The 21,313-nt window shown below is 61.0% G+C and overlaps 1 protein-coding gene and 1 long non-coding RNA gene across 5 annotated transcripts in view; one reads left to right on the forward strand and one right to left on the reverse strand.

Annotated features, from left to right (window-relative positions):
- The first annotated feature begins 1,527 nt into the window (after nucleotides 1–1,527).
- LOC121071148 (FERM domain-containing protein 6-like) overlaps nucleotides 1,528–21,313 on the forward strand; it is a 34,966-nt gene continuing 15,180 nt past the window's right edge. For 3 of the 4 annotated variants that reach the window (XM_040559174.1, XM_040559176.1, XM_040559177.1), the window contains exons 1-2: nucleotides 1,528–1,936; nucleotides 2,141–2,213. In XM_040559174.1, the coding sequence (XP_040415108.1) occupies nucleotides 1,543–1,936; nucleotides 2,141–2,213 (467 nt within the window). In that variant the 5' untranslated portion in view covers nucleotides 1,528–1,542. Of the gene's footprint in view, nucleotides 1,937–2,140; nucleotides 2,214–19,838; nucleotides 19,978–21,313 lie in introns of those variants that run through there. The other variant, XM_040559178.1, reaches the window with a different exon arrangement.
- Nucleotides 11,845–15,965, reverse strand: LOC121071149. Its single transcript, XR_005820404.1, has 3 exons — nucleotides 15,713–15,965; nucleotides 15,494–15,606; nucleotides 11,845–12,674 (listed from the first exon to the last, which is right to left on the reverse strand). It is a non-coding gene; the product is annotated as an uncharacterized LOC121071149 (long non-coding RNA).

The following is a 21,313-nucleotide window of genomic DNA, read 5'->3' on the forward strand; positions in this document are numbered from 1 at the left end:
CGCACCCAAATCCCACCCCAGGTGACTCTTAATGAAGCAGGCGGCGACGAAGTGGCAGCCCCGGACGGGAGCCGCGGGCTGCGGGATGCGCCCAGGAGCCCTGGGCATGGGGCGAGCCGTGCCTGGGTCCCGCACGGTTTGGGGGGAAAGCGTGGCTTAATTGCAGCATGGGTGTCACCAGCGCAGCTGCTGGCAGGCTGTTGGGGTAATTAAAGCCCGTGGAGGGGCTGGAGCTGCCTTTCCCAGGGCAGGAGGCAGCGCTGCGTGTGCTGAAATGCAGCGAGGCAGCGAGGAGGGCACGGGCAGTGTTCTCCAGGCTGGCTGGAGGATGTCCGTGAGCTCCCTCCAGACCATGGTGGTGTGGAGAGCCGGTGTGGGACACTCCAGCAAACTCTGCACCAGGAGGTGGGCTCCCCGCGGAGACGTGAGGATCCAGAAGATGAAGCTGGATTTGGAGGGTCCTCGCTGCTCAGCTCTGCCCCTGGCTCACCATTCCTCTGGCTCTGTCCCTGAATGTGGAAAATAGCTGGACCTGACCTAGGTCCAAAGTCGGTCGTGTCCTCCCCAGCATCTCAGGCTGGTCTGGCATCTCCTGCCAGGCCAACACCGTGCCAGGGCATGCTTTGGAGGCCCCTGCCCTGCTCTGCCACCTTGGGGGGGGAGGTTGGGATACGCTGGGGACTCCTGCTCTCCAGCACCTTTTCTGCAGCCGTCTGGGGCCACCTGAGATATCCCACGGGTGACACGGCCTGGTCCCATCAGCCCTGAAAAGCCAGGGAGAGGAAGCAGAGGCAGGGCTGGTAATTCAGCCAGGGGAAAACCACACGCTTCCTAAATCCAGAACAGGCACAGAGCAGAGTCCCTCTGCAGCTGGCTCCTGCGCTCAGTGGCACCTTTCCCATTTTGTTTGGTGCTTTTCCCGCTTTTGATCTTGAGATGAATAATAAAAAAAAAAGAGACGAGAAGATGACATAGATCCCTCCCAGACCTTCACTGCACTCTGCAGCGGGACGGCAGCCGTGTCCCCGTGGTCATTGCACCTGGGACCTTTGGGACGGCGGGGGGATGACCGAGCTGAACACCGACTGGGAGCCGAGACCCAAGCAGAGCAGTCTCTGGCTTTCCACAACAGCCAGGCTTTTCCTGGGGAAATGGCTGCTTTCCCTCTGCCCTGGAAGGCTTGCTTTAACCGAGATCCCAATTTCTGCCTCCCACCGCTCGCCACTCCCCTGATGAGGAGCCACGTGAAATTTCTCTTGCCATCTTTCATAAAATAATCCAATTAAGCAATGCTCAGGAATCTCTGGTCCGGGCCAGCCTGGTCAGCCGGCGTTCCTGTGTTTCCAAAGCATCTTCTCGCCTTGCTTGCCCTCACTTCAAAGCTCCGGGGAGCAGCCCCGTCCTTGGAGCGCTTCGGCAAAGTATGTCAAGAGATTCGGGAAGCATGTTTTAATGCCAAGGAAATTAGTAACCAAATGAGTTCTTAGCCAAACGGCTCCTCTTCTTGATCTTGGGAAAAGTGGTGTTTAAATTCTCTATCTCATGGTTTTAGACTCAGGAAATGTGATTGCACATCTGTCATTATTTTACTCTTCTGTGTTGATTGCTCATATTAAACAAACCACATTCCTGCATCGCTTAGTAATCTCTGCTGTTCCCTTTCCTCTCCGAGAAGACAAGTCCCAGCTTGACATCAATGTACCTGTTGATCAGAGCTCCACTGTTAACCAACCGGCAGATCTGTTCAGACACCGGCCGCGGGGAGCGTTCGCACCACCGGCCCCTTTCCTCCAGATTGCTGCAACTCCGCGGCGCCTCTTTTCCCTAACCCTCGTTCGGCCGAAGAGCAGGAGGAGCCACCGAGGTCCACACCCCGCGGGGACCCATGTGCTTCCCAGAAAGGCTCTCCAGCCTTCCCCCGGCCTCCACCGAGCAGGTAAGAACACGCGTTTTGGAGTTGGACACCAGTCAAAACAGGGTAGGTCCCTCAGAGCGCAGCGCGGTTCCCAGGAGCCTCACCAGCCCCGGAGGACGCGGTGCGCCCCAGCACGCACCATGGGCTCCCATCGGCCGAGCCCGCTCTGAGCCATCGCACCTCTGCGGGACACTGAGCTCTCCTCGCGGTGGTTTTGTCTTCCAGCTCTGCTGAGATCGCCCCGAGCTTGCCATGGAGCTGCTGGAGGAACCCGACTCATAGGTGTTCCCACCTCCAGGTAGGAAAGCCGGTGCGTGTTTGTGATGGCGAGGGAGGGAAGGTGGTGCCGGTGGGGAGCTGGTTCTGGGGGGGGGCATCTTGGCTGGCACCCGGCCGAGCTGTGGGGACGTGGCTTTCACCACGACGTGCCTGTCCTGTGGCTGTAAGTGCTTTCTAGTGGAGGATCTCAGGGCAATCTCGTTATCGAGCTTTGTCTTCTCCTGGCGAGGACACAGGGCACGTGTTCCTTCCCTGTGTCCCGTCGGGGTGTTTGGCTGCTGGGGCCGTGCAGGGCCCCGGGGTGCTGGTGGGGACGGCGCCATCTCCATATCCCCCAGCCCCCAGGCTCTCGGTGCGAGGTTGTTTGGCTTGGATCGCTCCGTTTGGATTTGGTTTATGTTTGCATTGTCTGTGGCGGTGCTTTCCAAAGCAGCACCGGGGTGGGTCGTTTGGGGATGAGAAGGGAAAAAAGGGCAAAAAAAATGTGTCCTGTGGGTCACCGATGGAAAAACAGGAGGAAAGGCAGGCAGGGAGGAAGAAGGTGGTACTCGGGGAAGGAAAAGCGGGCTGCCTGCGAGCACCATCCATCTTGTGCTCTGGCAGCTCCGCTCCCTCCCCGACAGCCGGGTCCCTGTGGGACGGGGGCTCTCGGTGCCCCTTCAGGTGGCCTTAGGGACTGGGGGGCAGATGGGTGCCCTCTTGTGCTGTCACCACTGAGCTGTTGTTGGTGAGACGCCTCGGAAATCAAGCTTCTTATTTTTAAATAACTCTGCCCTTTGCACCGCCATGCGAGGCCCTGAAACATTTTTCTCCTTTGGCCCCTATGGGAAGAGAAGGAGAGGCCCTGGGAAGGCCTTCTGCTGGCCCCAGATGAGGTGGGGGCAGGAGGGCATGGCTAGTGGGTGCCCTTCCCCATGCACCCCAGGGTGCTCCTGGTGCAGCGCTGGCCTTACGGTGATGGCGGGGCCATGATGGGTCAGTCCCCCGCTGGCTGCCACCAGCAGCCTGTGGCATGCCACCAAATGGGAGGTGGGCCGGGGCCTCCCAGCACTGGCCTGGTATACTGCTGTGGTTTCTGTGTATATGGCAGCCATGGTTCAGGTGGTTTGGGCTGGTGTCACCTCCGGACTGCCCAAACCGTCCCGACACAGAGAGCTGGCGCTCGGCCTTCCTTCTGGCCATGGATATTGGGCCCCGGCCCCGCTCTGCTTGTGGCTGCTGGCAGCCAGTGCCCCGCTGTGTGGGACCAGGGCAGGATGAGGCCTGCCTCGAGCTCTGGTGATGTTAAGAAAGCAAGTGCACGGGGTAACAGGAGCTTTCGTCTGCGCTGCTTTCAGCTCAGGGCCCCCCGAGCCCTGGGAGCGGACAGGAATGTGGCGCTGGGTGCGTCCAGCTCGAGATGCGGTTTGGGAGCATTTTGTGGCTCGCACGCAGCCAAACCCATGCAAATCCCCGCGCGGGGTTTGCGGAGGCCTCGCAGAGCGGTGTGGTGCTCGCAAACCTCGCCCGCTGGAGCTATGGGGGTAAGGACGAAGCCCCGTGCTCCATGTCGAAACACATCACTTTGCTCGGCCGCTCTTTACGCCATTTTGTAGTGAAATTTGTTTCAGGCAGAAGCAGAAACAACCCCAAACTCCTTCCCTGGCTGTCTCCTGTGCTCCCACACTTGTGCACCTCCAGACGGGCCGGAGGAGATGGGCTCTGCACATCCCCACACCTCGCTGACCCCCTCCTGCTCTTGCATGCCTCCCATTTTCCCTTTGCACTACCACCTCCAGCTGCCTGGTGTTTTCAGCCAGGATCCCAGCCCGGGTTTCAAACGTCACTGCCTTTTCTTCCTTGCAAGCATGGCCAGCTGCAAGGCCACCGTCCCTTTTCGCAAAGTGCCCAGTCCCGGCGCCGCGCAGGGCCGTCGGAGGCCGCGCCTGTGGGATGGCTCTTTTTAAACAATTAAGAGCTTCTCCAGCTCGTTTCCTTCCATGCCCTCGCAGAGGAAATCAGCTTAATTAGTAGTCTTGGTGAATAATTAATTTTCTCAAATTCTTTTGATAGCTTCTTTAAAGCGAGGGGAGGGCTGGGTCAGGCACGAGCTGCTGCCAAGCTGCCGAGCTGCCCCATAGCTGGCGCCTGCAGCCCCCAGAAAAAATTGCTCCCTTTTGATAGAGGCAGCCCAGGGGGGTGCAAATATCCTAAAAAGTGGGGTGAGAAGGGGCTGGGGCTGTTCTCCAATCTGTTTTCTATACCAGCATCTCATGGACATACATCCACCCTATTGATCCCATGCATTCCCTAGTAGAGCACGGGCACGTGGCCCTAACGCCTGCTGAGCTCCTCTCCCATAGAGAGGGTTTCGAGGCTCTCTGCCCGTAAAGATCGGGTTGATTTTCAGCTTTGTCTCTCTGTTGTTAATAACAGGAGGGTCTGCTGTTGTTTAGACCTGAGCGGAGAGACTTTAATTACTACTTCTGTTACGAAAACGATGTAAATAGGGACTCGGGGAAGCAGCGAGGGTTATTAAAGCGAGGAGGCTGTAATTGCCGTGCCCCACCCTCTCCATCAGATCTTCTTCGCTCTCGGGTTTGGAGAGGACCGGCTGAGCCAGTCGGGTGTCCCTGGCCGCGGGTCGGCCCCGCAGCCCGCCGGCAGGGCGAGGACGCTCCCGGCGGCACCCAGCGCACCGAGGGCAGTTATCGGCCCCGGAGAGCATCGCCTGCACCCGGCAGGGCCGTGCCACGGGACCCCTGTGTTTTGGCACCCCCAGTGGGTTTGCAGCTCAAGGAGCAAGGCATGGATTTCGCGTGGTGAACGAGGAGGGTTTTCCTCAGGGAGAACATTTTGTAGATGAAGAAGCTCCCAGCTGAGCTGCAAACGGCATCTCGCCGATGCGAACGTCCCGTGCCTTGTTTTTTTTTTTTTTTTTTAAGTCATATCTTTGAGTTCATTTAATAATGGATGAATTATCAGAAATATGCGCTGGCGTGGAGCCCGGGTTTTGTCAGGAGGCGAAAAACTTCAATAACACGTTGGTTGAAATTATTAAAAAAACAAGGGAGCGAGAACAAATTTAAAAAGTGGAAAGTAAATCTGTGCCAAAGCCTCTGGGGATGGGAAAGAACCAACTCAGTGGCAAACTTTCTCTCTCTCTCTTTTCCTTCATACCTGTGCAGGAGGTGGGACTGCCCTCACCCAGCGTCTGCCAAATAAAATGGCAGCACCTTGGTTAAGCCTGAGCCTGGCAATTTTGGGGTCAGCAGCCGAGCCTGGGGCTGGGAATGCCCGGCACGCTGCCACCAGCTGCAGAAGGAGATGTGAGCTGTGCCGTGCATGGCTTGCCCACTGTGCCCGCACCCAGAGCTCCTGCTTTTAAAGCAGAGGGCCAGTAGGTCGCCATATGGTGGCACGTGTGTAATTGGTGTTGCAAAATGCAGACCAGCTCAGGTCAGAGCAGCGGGGATGGTTCCAGCGCTGTGCCCACGCGTGTCCAACACCTCCCTGCGCTGCACACCCTGCAGGAGACTCTCCTGCAAAAGTGGGGACAGTGCTGCATGCCTGACCCGTGTCCCCCGGGTTTGTGGTCTTGTATTCCCCCTTGGGGTACCCCAGCAAGGAAGGGGTAGGGAGATACCTGACAAATTTGGCACTCTGCAGCCTGCTGCACAGGGAGCACAGGGGACACCCCCAGTTGTCCCCAAAGCCACCACCTCCTCTCAACCCCACCAGCTGGAAATGGGGATGCAGAGAGGTGACACCAGCTGCTCCCCAGCCTCAGGAGACACCCTCGGTGGCCTTGCAGCAAGCAAAACCCGCGTCCCTTTCCTTGCTGCATGCTCACAGGAGAGCACCCACGCACCCCACGTCTGCGCCGTGCCCCTCCATTGGGCTCCCCTGAGCCCCAGGGCACAGGGATGGGGACGAGGGGCACCGGCGGCTGCTCTCTCCCCATGGCCGGAGCCACTCGGGTGAAGCAATCGCACCCGTCATCGGGCAGGAACGAGGCGAAGCCGGGGCGAGAGGCAGCGGGGGGGGGAGCGTTGCCTCCCCGCTGGCATGCAGCAACACGCCGGGCAGCACGGCTCGCCGCTTTGGCACTGCCGTGTCCCGCTGGACCCCCAGATTCAGATGTTTTGGGGTGGGACACGGGCTTGTTACATGTGGAGCCGTGCAGCGAGCTCAGCATCCTCCTGCAGGGCACTGGGCATCCTGTGCCATGGGGTGCAGCCCGGCCCCCAGCACTGAGCATTTGGGACCGTGGGGAGCAGGGGGTAGCTCGGGGCATGCAGCTTCCCAAAAGTGCCAGTGGCCACAAGCTGTCCTCTCCCAGGGCTTTCTCCGAGCCCTGCAGAGCTGAGTCCTGCAGAGCCGAGCCCCTGCGCTGTTGCATAATGCAATCAGGGTTCAATCTGGGTGGAAAAAACATCCTTTTGGTCACGCTTGTGGAAAGCCGCGGGCTCTGGCCACGCTTGCTGGCTCCAGCGCTCGCCTTCAGGATCCTCGCGCCGATGGCAAACTTTCCTTCTCCTCCCACCGCGGAGGCTTTGGCTCTGCGGAGGGGGAATTTCCCGCTGCCTGCAATTAGCCAGTTTTGAGGTGAAAATATGCGCTCCCCTCCCTGCTTGGAGTCAACAGCTGCGGGTGTGCGAGAGCCCCCGGCCAGCCCGGGCAGGAGGGGCCCCCCCCGGCTCCAAACCGTGCCTGCGCCTGCGTGCCGCGCATCATTTTGGGGCAGTCTGGGGGCAAACGGGGATTTCCAGCTCCCCCTATGGCTTGGGGGCGATGCTGGGCAGTGGTGGTGGGGGTCCCGGGGGGGGGTGTGTGGAATGCCCGCAGCCCGGCCATGCGCGGGGGCAGCAGTGACAACGGCGGCTGCCAGCCCTCTGCTCGCAGCTGGAGTCAGCGTGAGTCAGCCCCCGCCAGCTAAGGAGCTCTCCTGCCCTCCTCCTCTGCTCTGCTCATCCCTGGCTCCCCCCGGGAGAGGTGGCACAAGTCCTGCTCCTGCCCCGTGAGCGTTTGTGACACCCCCAAAGCCATCACCCCCCCTGCGCAGAGGGGTCCCAGGGGGTCCCTCCCGTGTCCACGCGGTGGGCGGCCAGGAGGCACGCTGCTCCCAGCACATCCCGGGGGCTCTGCCGACATTTCCCCCACCGAGTCCCACATTTGGCCAGTCCAAGAAGGCAAACCAACATTTTTTCGCTTCTTTTTTTCCCTGGCCCTTCTCAGCGTGCCCATTTTCTAACACAAGTCTGCCGGCTACGGAGCCGTGTGCCCCGTGCTGCGGGAAGGGTGCGGGCTGATGTTCGGGCGTCCCCATGGGTTATGGGCAGAGAGGGACGTGCAGCAAGGGGAGAGGAGGGACACTCGGTGGCTTTACAAACAGCTTGTCCCCAGGGCTGGATTCGCTCCGTTTCCACGCTCGGCTTTTGGGGGGTTTTGTCCCCAGGGAAGCGGCCGAGCGGGGCTGTCGGCCACGTGCTGCGTCCCCACGGGGTGGGCGCCCGGCTGAGCCCCACACGCCGGCTGACCCCGTCTTCCCCGAAAACCTGGGTGTTAGCTAACAGCCTGCCAGAGCCCGGGGCTGGCTGAAAAACTGCAATTCTGCTCCAGCTGCTGGAGGAGGAGGTCTGTCCCCACGGGGAGGGGACGGGAGGGGACGGGAGGGGACGGGAGGGGAAGGGAAGGGAGTGAAGGGAAGGGAAGGGAAGGGAAGGGAAGGGAAGGGAAGGGAAGGGAAGGGAAGGGAAGGGAAGGGAAGGGAAGGGAAGGGAAGGGAAGGGAAGGGAAGGGAAGGGAAGGGAAGGGAAGGGAAGGGAAGGGAAGGGAAGGGAAGGGAAGGGAAGGGAAGGGAAGGGAAGGGAAGGGAAGGGAAGGGAAGGGAAGGGAAGGGAAGGGAAGGGAAGGGAAGGGAAGGGAAGGGAAGGGAAGGGAAGGGAAGGGAAGGGAAGGGAAGCACCCTGCTGCCTGCCCTCCTGCCCGCTTGCCGGCTGATCCAGCTCGGCTAATAAGCAGGTAGCTGGGCCTTGGCTTCCCCGCCTGGGTGGGGAGGATGCTTCCAGCACCGAGGGTTTGTAACCGAGGCATAAGGAAGCAGACAGGAGCAAGCAGGTAATTTTTATCCCCGTGATCTAAGCAGCGTCGTTTCGCTTGGAAATGCGTGAATTTTCCTGCTGTTTGCCCCGGCAAACTCTTCGTTCTTCCCCATCTTGCTTTCTGCCTGCAAGAGGGAAGGAGAAGCCACCCCGCCGGCTGGCTGGGCAGTGTTTCCCCACCACGACGTGGGGTCAGCTTCGTTTTGGGGTGGGGGCTGGCAGTCGGAAGGCAGAGCCAGGAGATGCTGGGACTGCACCGAGGGTGTCGTGGTCCTGAGCGGCCTGAAGCAAGGAGCAAATGGAAGCTGCTGGTATTGCCCTAATGGGGTGCCTTCTGTCCGGTAGACCATCGGTCCGTCCCTATCTCATCTCCGATGGAAAAATCTGAATTTCCTTGGCCGTGCTGATTAAAGTTTAATTACCTTCAATGCAAACGATTTATCGAAGGAACACAGATTTATTTATTTTTTTGGAGAAGCTCATGCATACCCTGGGAAGGAAAGTGGTCGCTGACGTGCTCCTCCTCGGAGCGCCTGCTCAGTGTAAGCAGAAACCTTTGGGCAGAGGCAGGGAAAAACCTACTTTTGTTTTTTTCCCAAATAGCTTCCCCCCCCCCCTTGTGAAAACTCCCCCAGCGCCCTCGAGAGCCAATTTTACAAGTGAGTTACATTTTCCTGGTCCTCTGGTATCCGGATGTTGAAACCTCTCGCTGGGAATCGCAGAGACTGGGGGAAAACGGGGCCCTTGCCGTTTTTCCATGTTCTGTGTGCGCGTTCCTGTGCCTGGAGACGTGATTGCAAAACCAGCCCCAGGTTCGGAGGGAGACGGAGGTGCAGGTGCTCACACTGCTGTCGTCGTGCTCCTTCTTTTTCGGAGAGCTTGGCTCCTTTATCTTGCTCTGCAGAGCCGGCGATGCCTCTTTGCGCCCTGAACCTTGCAGCCAGCAGCACTGGCAGGGCTGATGCGAGCTCTCTGCTCCCCCCAAACTAAAGGGAGCTGGCAACGCGGGAGCTCAGCCCAGTGTGAGAAAGCAGCTTGTCCTACAGCAGAGCACCGCAGGTTTGCGTCCCAGTGATTTAAAGCCACCAGATTTCCTCACTCCAATCCCTCCTGACCCTCGTGCTGGCAGCAGCGTGCGGGACATGCAGCAGGGGAGCGAAACCCTGCCGATAACCCCAGCCAGGTGCAGGCGTGGTGCTTGCCAAAGCGATGCCGGCTGTGCCACGGGCACGGCCCCACGTGCCGCAGCCAAAAGGGCCGTGGAAAACCCCGGCACACCGCTCACCACTGCGTCTTCCCACCCCGAGCTCTTGGCGTTCCTCTCCTCCCCTCCCGGCATAAGCAAAGCCAAGCTGCAGGGAGGTGCTGCTGGAAGCACTACCTGCTTTTGCATCCTCAGACATCCGTGTTTCCAGCCCCTAGCAAAAAGGAATCCAGCTCTCAAAGCGTCGCTGTACTTAGAGGCAAATGTGAAGACATTAAAAAAAAAAAAACACAAAAAAAACAGATCTGCAACATTAGTAACCCATTTGCGCCATGCAAAGATATCATTAATTGCCAATTAGCTGTCGAACAGGACTGAAAACATCCAGCTTGGGTAGTGCAAATGCAGCCGGCCCTCTGCAACCAGAAAAACACCCGGCACCGTGTAATTAAATGGCTCCCGCACGCTCACCCCACCTGGAAAGGCTGCGGGAGGCTTCCCACACCGCTGGGACGGGCACCGCTGGGATGGGAGCCACCGGGATGGGTGCTGCTGGTCCTGCAGACCCCAGCATTTCCCGCGGATCTGCCCTATTTCGGAGGGAGAAGGAGCAGCACAAACATGCGTGCCGGCAGGAGAGCTTTGAGCAATCCCTGCTGCAGAGCTGCCGAGGGTGATGGCGGTGCCTCGTGGACGCGGGCAGAGGAGGTGCAGTATCGGCTCAGGCTGGGCGTGAAGCCCAATGCAAATTTTTAATTGTATTTTTAATGCAGCGGCTTAAGACCCAGCCCCGTCGCAAACACGAGCAGGGGAAGGTGGCAGAAGCATCCGATCCTGCTCCGCAGGTAGGGCTGTCTGCTGGGCTCGGCGAGGGAGGAAGGCAAAAGGCCTCTCCTGCCTTGGAGACTGGCCTGGTTGTACCTGGAAAATAGGGACTTAAGCTTGGAAAAAAACGTATTTCAAGCATCATTTTCTCTACCTGGATTCTGTGGGCACCTAGTAGGGTCCCTGGCTGCGCAGGCACAGTTCTGGGTCTGATACCATGAGAGCCAAAAAGCCTGCAGCAAAGGGATGTGTGGCTTTGGGGCCGCACGGGGACGGCGTAAAATGGGGACAAATCCCCGTGGTGGGCGAGGGCTGCCTCCTCCTGCGTGCACCCGCCATGGGAGGTCCAATCCTGCACCCCCTTGCTGATTTATTCACACCAGCAGCTTGCAGTGGTGTAACAGCACTGCAGAAAGCCCCCGGGGGCTTTGCAGCGAGGGAATGCAGGTGGGTCTGTACCCAGCTCCCCCGGAGCATCGCAGAGAGGGGCAGAGTCGTCTCTCCCCGCTCCCCCAGGCCAAATCCTTCTCACGGGACGGGCAGGATGCGGCCCTTTGCTCAGCCCCCTGTGGCACTCCGTATCTCTTCCACCAGTACAAACCCAGCGTGGGCTCCGGGGGCTCGTGCCCTGCCCGGGCAGCTCTCTGCTCCCGTGTTTTCGGGTGCTTTTCTTCCATCTCGAGCCCTTCCCGGGGGCTGAGCTCCAGCCCGAGGCCTGCTGGGGAGTGCAAAGCCAGATGCCCACGGCCGGATCCTGCCCAGCTCACGAACCCGGGGCTCGCGGGCGGCATTGCGGATGCAAAGTGCCAGATCAGCGCGGGGTTCCCATTAGTAATTACGCCGGAGGGTAATGCAGCATCTCCCTAATCACCGACGACCTGGAAATTGCCGCTCCGCGTGTGATTAAACGTCTGGGCACACGGCGTATATCACGGGAGTGGGATTTGCCATGGCAGGAGGGATGTAAAGCAGGGAGTGCCAGCGGGGTGCTTGGGGGCACCCTCCTCCTGCACAGTGCCCAGATGAGGGGGTACTGCCAGCAGGAGGGGTTTGGGGGCTGCGTTGGCACAGGGGAGAGTGTGGAGAGGCGCAAAACAGGTGGCGAGGAGCTGGGACGGAGCAAGTGGTTGAGGTCGAGCCATGCCCCGCTGGGACGCGTGGCCACAGGGGTCCAGAAGCAAGCAGGGGCTCAGCATCCCTCCTGCATCAGTGCCAGCATCAGTGCTGCCAGACAGATGTGCCCTGTACTCCTCAGACCTTCCCCTGCCTGGCTGAGCTGGGGCTTGGCAGGGGCAGAGCTGCTCCCCCGGGCACTCCGGGGGTGTCCCTGTCCCCAGGGAGGCGGCTCCGTGCCGTCACCCCCCAGCTTAGCGCGGTTTTCCATGCCGGCTGCTGATGCTCTAATATTAACACCCTGCTTTTCCCTCCTCCTCGCAGCTCCGAAGCATAACCAAAAGCAAAAAAAAAAAAAAAAAAAACGAGCAAAAAACCCCCACTAATACTAAACACAGCAAGCGCTGACAAAGCGAGCCGGGGCTGGGGGCGGGGGTCAGGGCGTGTGGCAGCGCTGCTCCCCGCGCCTCTCCTCCTCCGAGCCTGGCATCCTCCAGCCCTGCTCCTTCTCCCGTGTGAAGCCCTGGGCGAAGCCCTGCTGGCCCGGGGAAGCGCTGTGCAAACACAAGCGCCGAACGAGAAACACCTGGGATTTCTGCCCCGCCGCCAGGCACCGTCGCAGCCTTCCGGGCGCTTTCTTTTCCCCCAAAAAAAAGTCCGTGAGAAGAGGGCATCGTGCAAGGGAACTCGCAGCCTGGCTGCTGAACGGCTGGTAAAGTGATGCCAAGGAAATGAGACTGGATCCCACCAAAAGCAACGCCCAAAGAAAGGTTCTTATCCCGGGAACACGTGTATTTTATGCCACCGCGTTAAAGGGTGTCAGTGCTCTCTTCTAAGTCTTTATATCTGGATCATAAAATTTCAGAGGAGCAGGGGAAAAAAATCCCATAAAGGAGGCAGTAGCCACAGCTGCTTTTGCTTTATTGCGCTCATATAGCTCATAAACAGCTTTGTTCTGCAAAGTGAAGAGCGCTCGGGCCAGCAGCGCCGTGAGGGCTCCTGCCTGCTGCCATGGGGTGCCCGGCGTGGGGACCTGGCTGTGCGCAGCCACCCCAAAAACCTGCCTGGGCTTTAGGATGCGCTGTGATGCTGTGGTCCAGGGGAGCGTGGCTGGAGTGCTGTGATGGCGGGTGAGGGATGTAGACCCAGGGGCTGCAGCAATGCCAGGGCTGGGGAAAAGTGCAGGGATGCGACGGGTGACTTCTCTTCTTTTGGTTATTTCTGCGGTTAAACCCAACAGTCTGCACCCAGGGACCTGGGAAAGGGGGGGGGGGAAGGAGTTTCTCCAGGGCTCTGAAATCCAAGCAAGCCCTGTCCCGGAGAGGTAGGGCCCCAGCTGGAATCAGCATTGCGTCTGCTCCTGCCCCTGCAGGACACCCCCAGCACCCACATCGGGTGGCCTGGGCACCTCCGGCGCTGCCTGCTCTCACCCCAGGGCCTCCCGTTGGCATCCGCCGGTGTTATTTCCCCCCAGCTGGAGGAACCCAGATGGAAACCATCTGCTCGGCCCCAGCCGGCTGGCCCCGCGTCCCCCGGCCCCGCCGGGTGCCAGCTGGGACACCCCGAGCGCACGGGGAGATGCTGCGGCTGTCGGGGCCGAATCCTGCAGCACGGGGCGGTGCTGCTGCGCTGCACGAAGCACTGCAGGGCGACGCCAGCCTGCCGTGTATCATTTTGGCCCGGGGCTGTGCCTGACTCACGGTTTAAGCGCGTTCTTCCCTTCGTCCCATTAACTAGGAGCTCCATGTGCGAGCCCACAAGCGCGGTACGTGGCCAGCCGGAGGCTTCGCAGCTGCCACTTCCTGGGGAAGCGACGTGTCTGGGGAATGTTTCTGCTGAACGTGGCCCTTCAGACCCAAACAACGGGGAGCATTTCCTTGCTGCCCGTGTCTGTGGCAGGGATGGCGCAAAACGCTGTGCCCTGCTGCACGGGAGGGCGCTGGGAGCCGCGCTCTGGTCACGGGTGCGCTCTGCGCCAGGCTGCGGTCTGTGGGCAGCATCACCCTGAGACGGGTGCACTTGTTGGGTTGTTGCTGGCAGAGCAGCAGCTCTGAGCACCCCACTGGCCCTCCCCTAAAGGAGGAATCCCCCAGGTTTTGCCCCCAAACTGCTCCCAAACTGCCAGGCAGGCGGCCCGCAGCTGGGGGTTTAGGGAGGAGTGCGGAGCGGGCGGGCTCGGTGCTGTGGTGGCAGGGATGCAGGGTGCATGCCCCTTACCTGCATTATATATATATATATATATACACGTATACGTGTGCATATGTACGTGTCTCCCCTGCAAAAGGAGGGACCCAAAATACTGAAATAAAAGCAGGGAAATCCAGGTGACCAGAGCTGGAGTTAAGGACGTGGGGCTGCAGGACCCCCGCGACGTGGCCAGGGAGCTCAGCCGCATCGTGCTGTGTCCTGCCTGCTGCTAAGGAACCAGGAGTTAGACGGTTCTCTGTGCAAGCCCTCCAGATAAACATTAGCTGAGACACGGATCCTCACAGAGGCCTGCTCAGTCCGCTCTTTAATAATCCTGGGGCGTTTGGTCGGGCATTTAAAGCACGCCGCGGTCTGCTCCAGAGGCGGACCCGCGCGGCCGGGACCTCTCCCAGCCCTCCTGCGAGGCACAGCCCAAACACCCGCGGTGCCGGCAGGGGTGGTTTGGGGCTGGGGTGGCCACTGTGCTGCTGGCCCCTTTGGGGACCGGCTCCAAATGGGGCTGGCACCCCCCTGCCGGGCAGAGCACGGGAGTGGAAACCGAGGGGTGGCCACAAGGCAGCGCAGCACGGGGTGCTTTGGCACGGGGTGCTTTGGCACGGGGTGCTTTGCCCTGGGGCTGGCAGGGACAGGGCTGGCGTGGGCTGGGTTTCCTGCATATTTACAGCCCTGCAGCCCCAGAAATTTACAAAGCACGAGGCCAGAGCCCTGTTTCCCTGGCTCCTGCCTGCACCCTGCCTGCTCGTACGCTCCCTTGAGCAGCGGTCATCTGCAGCTCCCGATGCAACATGGGGTTGTCCAAGCCACATTGCAGCATGCAGCTCGCCCCGTGCACTGGGGCCAAGCCTCTTTCAGTGCTGGAATCCCGTCTGCTTTGAAAATCCTGCTGGTGAGGGCCTGCTCTATCCAGGTTAGAGCACACATGGGTGCAAACGGAGCGGCTCCAGCGGAGGAAGCATCTCCAGCTGCACCAGTGCGGGGCGAGGCTGGTCGCTGACCTCCCGTGCGACGTTTTAACCCCGTCCCCACAGTTTGCAGCCAAACGTGAGCGGGGAGCGAGGGAGAGGTTTGCTGCCTTGTGCAAGTCCGTAATCAAAACCCGCTGCCGGGGGCTCCGGCTGAAAGCACATCTGTTGGGGGGGCCGAGCCAGGAGCTGCAGATGCGCCCCTGTGGCACCCTCTGTGCCCTGGCCCCAGATGGGTGTTTCCCCTGCCCAAATTGCATTAATTGCAATTATTTTCCAGCAGATTCCCAGACCCGATTTCTCCCCCACCTCCTTAGCCCCATGCTGCCGTCGATTCGCTGATGTCTTGTAGGGCTGAGGCTATGATGGGGCGTGAGGGGGGACCCCACTGGGGTTCCCAAAATCCCAGCCCCTGCTGTGGAGAAGCCCCGGGGATGTCTTTTCCCCCCGACGGATGGGGCTGGGATCGGCTGGTGGCTCTGCAGCTCTTGGAGGGAAGCCGGCGAGCAGGCGCACAGACAGGCTAAAAATATTCCCCCCGCTCCTGTGATCTTTCCTCCCCGCCGGCCGCTGCCTTTCCTGCATTACAACACGTTTCCACGGCTTTCCAGCAGCTCCGGCAGGCGGGGAGCAGCTCTGCCAGCTCCGGGAGATAAAAAAAACAGGTCCAGAACCCCCAAAAAGCCCATTTAGGGCCCCAGAAATGGGGAAGCATGCAGATGGGAGAGGGAGAAGGGTTATTTTGGTGTTGTTTTTTTTTTGGAAATGCAAAGTGCAGCGTGTTTCATCGCGCAGGGGGCTGAGCCAAACCCACGCCACGGCACTTCCCTGCTGGCCTCGCCAGCTTGCCCCCCCCCCCCAGACTAACTAATTGCCTTATCAATAACTTGGCAATGACAAGCACCTGATGAGAAGCGAGCCCGCCTTCCCATCGGGCCGTCCCGAGGAATCTCACAGGCTCCCTTCGCATCCGGCTGCTGCGGCTGGGTTTTGAAGAGGCTCCTCGGTGGCAGGCGGCTGTAGATACGGGGGGGGAGATGAGGGGAAAACCCCGCGTCAGCACCGCCGGCAGAGCTGCACGCAGCGGGTGAACGCCGGCCTCTGCCAGGCAGCGAGGACTCACGCTTCGATTTTCTTTATATTCCCAACACTGGTGCACTCAAGGGTGGATTTTCCCTTTTTCCAGCCCCGTATGAACCCGCTTTTCGTCTTCTTTTCGTCCATCCCGACTTCCCAGACAAAGACAGAGGATAGCGGGGGAAACAGAGAGGGAGATTTGGGGTCCGGACCCACGGCACCCCGCTCGGTGGGGACCCCACGTCCCGCTGCTCCCGGTGCCCAGCCGGAGCGCAGCGTGGCCGGTCCCCCCCGGCCGTGGAGCTGTGGGTGGCTCTGCATTTCTGGCATTCCTGCCCCGGCGCCGATGGCCGCGTGCCACCGCCGGCCATCCCTGCGCTCAGCTGGGCTGTCTCGGGGGCCGCCCCTTGCTTCCCGCTCCCCTGCGGAAGGGTGCTTTGGAGCTCGGCTTGCGGAGGGTTTTCCCAGCACTCTGCCAGCCCCGTAACTCCGAGGATGTGCCCGAAGTCTCCCCGCGAGCCCTGGAGCAGGCGGGGACCTGCTGTCACCCAGCGCTGGCTCCTGCTTGGGGGGCACCAGCTCTGCCACCCCGCTGCCTATCTCACCGGGACGGACCGGGACGGTGCTGGGGGTGTCGCTCATCCAACATCAAAGAATTGAGGCAGCATCAGGACAAAAACCCCAAGGGGGGCACCCGTAGGTGCCCAGGCGTTTGGTCATAAAGCAAATAAAGGCAGGGGCTTGATTGTGTCCCTGCAGAGCAGGCACCCCTGGCGCACCCCATCGCATTAACCCCGCAGACTCCGGGGATCAGCAGGCTCAGAGCTGGCTGCCCAGCTCGCCGTGCACCATTTGCCCCCACGCAGGACAGGGCACGTGTCTGCCTGGCCCCGGGGGGGAGCAAAAGATGAGTTTCCTTGGAAATCCTCCATGAAATGCAAGAGACCCAGCAAGGTCCAGCTCCTCGCTGGAGTTTATAGCAACGCGCGGCTGTTGTGGTTCTGCGCGGAGCCGAGCGGGGCTTCATTATTTATTTTCTTCCCTTTATGGGCTGAGAAACCATCCCAAAGCCGAGCAGAGCCCGGCCTCCCCCACTCAGTGACCGCCGTCTTTGTCCTGCCTGCCCCGGGGAAGAATTTCTAAACCTCGTTTGCAGCTGGAGCCGTGGCCCTGCCGCCGTGCCAAGCGTCCCCCGAGCGGCGGGGACACCCCTGTCCCCGGGCGCACCCCGGTGCCATGCGCACGTCTCTGGATATGGTTTATTAAAAAGCAAATATACACTGGGGGAGGCTGGCAGAGAGCTGGAAGCCCCCCTGAAATTGCATTTCATCGGCTTTTATGAAAACTGTGTGCAAAATCAGTGACATAGATGGAGGAACTCGTGGCCAGCTTATGGGAGAAGTCAGGGAGCGAACCTCTTGGAGTTGCGCGCGGGGGTTTTAGACCCTTCCTGGTACATTTTGCTATAAGGGACATCCTAAAAATTCCTTCGCAAAACGGGCGGCTATTTTTGCAGCACCCGGTGTTAATGCTCAGGGCTGATGGGGGACATGCCTCGGGTGAGCGCAGCCCCAGCCTGAATTTGGAAATGCTCCCCGGACGAAGCGCCCAGCGCGCTGCAGGCTGCCACAGCCCCAGCCTCCGCAAAAAGGAGCTGGGCGCTGAGAACCAGATGAATTTATTTGTTACTCTGTAGCGTTGTTTATAATTTTTATCCCATTAGCAAAAATCATAGCGAAAATATGTATGAGATAAGAGAGCTTCCACGTCTGTGCAGCAATTCCTGCCAGTAACAATGCCGATATTGAGACGCTGCTACAGAAGATACTCGACTGGCGATAATGCAGGATCACAGTGAACAGCTGCTATTTCCCATCCTCTTAATATAAATACATCTAGTGTGAAAAAAATCTGTATATTTTATGTGGATGATATTTTTGGTCATAACCACAACTCCTTTTTTTTTTTTTTTTTTTTTCCGGAGACATGCCTCGCAATGCAATTAGCTCCCTTAAACCTTCTCCAAAAAAGAGAGACAGAAAGAAAAGGTTCAATTTATTACATTCTCCATCTGCGTTTCCGTTTCTTGGGATTTTTGGCAATCTTAATGCCAGAATTGTGAAAGAGAAATGTCACTGGAGTCCTTGGGGTTTTCCTTTCACAAAGCCGGCCGGCCGGACACTGGCTCGTGTCCATCTTTCCGAGCTCTCCCTGCGGAGGGGACGCGCCCGCAGCCCTGGCCTGAGAGTATCTCCATTTATCCTGGGATATGTAACACAGCGTTAGCACGCATGCCGTCCAAATAAGTGTTTGTGTATCGCCTCGCTGGCATCCGAAAGCTTTCTGCTGCTCTATTTGGCTGTCCCAGCGCCTCCAGAGCAAGGCACCTTATTACTGAGGGGCGACTTGTGTGAACCCAGGGGTGAGCAGCAGGGAAGGGGCTGGTGTGGGACCCACAGGTGACACATTCGGCAGGATGCGGCCCGTGTGGCACGCCTGTGGCACTGACTTGCCCTCCTGAGCAGAGCACGAGGTGATGGGGATGTTTTCCCCCCGCTGCCGGAGCTGGCAATGCGCACTCGCCCTCCCCAGCCCCACCAGTGCCGCACTGAAAGCGTTTTGTTCGCTTTCTGGAAAATGAACCAGATTGCAGCTCCGCAACGTGCATGGCCCCTGCTGCACATCCCCTGTGCTAGCTGGGGAAGGGAGGTCTCCAGAGTGAATTTTGGGGGAAAAAAGACTTTTCTGGCCTCTGCTCTGCCGCTCTGCTGCCCTTGGCTGCGGTGGCACCCAGCACGTGCCGCCGGTGGCTTCGTGGGGACGTGGTGTGCCACAAGCAGCAGCGAGCTGCCGAGTGCAAATGCTCCCTGAATTTTTCATGGAATGAGAGAGCGGCGGCGGGCCCAAACCCGGCGCTTTTCAGGCCCCTTTCAGCTCTGCAGAAAGCCAGGCTGTTTTTTTCCATGAGGACAGCAGCGCGTCGGGTTCCCACTGCCGGCACCGCGCGCTCGCGTCATGTAATTACCCAGCACGATCTGTTGGGCTGCAAACGGATTTCAGGAGCGAGCGTCAGGGTATTCGCAGCAGAGCTGCTCTTTATTTAGGTCTGGGAACAAGCGGCTGTTCTCTCCCACAGCCTCGCAGAGACGGTGGGGGCAGAGCCGGCCTCGCAGGTCAGCCCGAAAGATGCCTATAGACACTTAAAAGTGAGGAATAAATAACTACTCCCGAAACAAATCTCGCCATATGGCACTTCTGAGGAAGGAGCGCCGCGGAAGATGCTTTGCCGCTAATTTATGGCGCTGCTGCTGCTATTCCTGTCCCGGGTCACCGATGGAGCCCGGCCCCGTGTGCGCGTCGGCTGCCTTGCGGGCACGGGGCACCCCTTATGGGCACCCTTCGGCCGTCACAAAAGCGAGCCAGACCCAACCGTGGTCCTGCTGCCAGGATATTAGGGGAGGATTTCCTAGGAGCAGGATCTGGCCCTAATTCTGGCTTGGTTTGGCCCCTGAAGGCAGGCCTGGGGGGTCGGTGGCACGGCCGGGGGCTTGGAGCCCCAGGCACCGCATGCTGAGGGGTGGCAGCGGCTCCTCCACGGCTGGCTGGGGCTGTGGGAAAACCTGGGGGCTTTGGGGATTTTTTTTTGGGGGGGGGGGGGGGGGGGGGGGGGGGCAGATCGAGGCTTTTCGGGAAAGCTTTCTGGGGGCTCTTCCTCGGTGGCACAGCGGCGGCCCGGGCGGCACGAGTTGTTGAGGTGGGTGAGAGGTGGGAGATGTGATGGGGCACGGGCAGAGCCCGGGGCGTCTGCTCCCAAGGGGCTGCCTCGGGATGGAGCTGGGGGCCGCAGGGCTGGGTGCGGGGGGTGCTCGGCTCCCCCCGCAGAGGCCAGGCGAGTGCCGCGGCCAGGCGATGCCGGCGGCCCCGGGGGGATGCCCGGCTCCCTCCCGGCTCCCCCCCCAAGGAGCTGCCCGCTCCCCGCGGCTGTCGGCTCCCCGCGGGCAGCTCAGCACCCTCAGGACCATCCCTGGGTCCCCTCCCCGCTGTCCTCCGTCCCCTCCCGGCCCCGCTCCGTGCCCACCCGCCCCCCCACACCCCCCCGGGGCCGCCCGCCGCCCCCCTGCCGGCCCCGGCCCCGCTCCGAGGCTGGAGGGAGGCGGCGCCGGTGGCGCTCGGGGCGGTGCGGCCCGGGAAGGGGCGGGGGCGGCGGGCTGGGCTGGGCACGGCTCGGCACGGCTCGGCACGGCTCGGCACGGCTCGGCACGGCTCGGCACGGCACGGCTCGGCTGGGCAGCGCGGTCCCCGGAGCCGCAGGTAGGTGCGCACCCGTGCGCCCCGCACCGCGCGCACGGCTCGGCTGGGCACGGCTCGGCTGGGCACGGCTCGGCTCGGCACGGCTCGGCTCGGCACGGCACGGCTCGGCACGGCTCGGCACGGCTCGGCACGGTCGAACAGGCGCTCTCCCGGCCCACCCGCTGCGGCCCCGGGGGTGCCCCGGGTGGGCCCGGGCTGGCTTGGGGAGGCTTTGGGGCGGCGGGGGCCGGCGCGGCGGCTTGTTGCGCTTGGGGGCCGAGTTGGTGCCGGAGAGCTGCAAGTGGCTTCATTTTCCAGGAATGCGAGTCATTTCCTCTGGCCGGTCGCAGGGAGTTGAAATTTAACAGCGGCGGGGCTGCTCCGCCAACCCCCCGCCCGCCCCGCTCCGCTCCTCCGCCCGGCCCCCGGGACCCTTTGCTAGGGGCTGCGCTCGGCCCTGGGTTGCACTCACCCGTGGGACCCCTGCCCCTGGGTCACGCTCGCCCGTGGGCTGTGCTTGCCCGGGGGTCACCCGTGGGTCTCACCACCAGGGAGTCTGTGAGGCCCATCTCCTGGGGGTCCTATTGCCCAGGGGTCGTGGTCACCCATGGGTCCCGTCACCCAGGGGTCGCGCTCACCCACGGGTCCCATCGCCCAGGGGTCCCATTGCCCAGGGGTCCCATCGCCCAGGGGTCCCGCTCACCCATGGGTCCCATCGCCCAGGGGTCCCAATCATCACCCGGTCCCCTCACCTCTGTGTCCCCTTGTCTGCGGGTTACACCTGCCCGTGGGATCCGCCACCCATGGGTATTGTTGCCTGTTGGTACCCACACCACGGGGCCTCTCGGCCATGGACCCGCCTGCCTCTGGGTGCCACTCACCCATGGGTGCCCCTGCCTGCGGGTGCCGTCACCCCAGGACCTGCCCAGCACCAGGTCAGTCCCACGGGAGGCTGCGTGGCCTGAGGGTCACTGGAGCGAGCGGGGCCACGGGGGTGCCGTGGCACGGAGCTGGCGGTGGCACCCAGTGCACCCGGTAGCGCCGCTGTGGCTCACCGCCGTGCTTCCCAGCGGGGATGTGAATCCCTGTCCAAGTCGTGAGGATAAACCCATGCAGCTCCTTAACGAGGCCCTAAACGAGCTGGTGCCCCCGCAGGGACTAGCGTTCCCATGAGGAGTGCCTTTCCCTGCTGCAGGGCTGGGGCTGAGGGCTCCCGGCCGCGCCGTGTCACCCGTGTCCTTCGGCTCAGCCGCCTCGGGGACACCGTGGTGGCAGCGGGAGGGACGCGGCCGGGTGCCTTCGCTGTCATCTCGCAGTTCTGAATCAGCTTTTCTCTGCTCGTGGCTGATGCGTTTTC

This window comes from Cygnus olor, chromosome 5, assembly GCF_009769625.2.
Source record: "Cygnus olor isolate bCygOlo1 chromosome 5, bCygOlo1.pri.v2, whole genome shotgun sequence".
NCBI lineage: Eukaryota > Metazoa > Chordata > Aves > Anseriformes > Anatidae > Cygnus > Cygnus olor.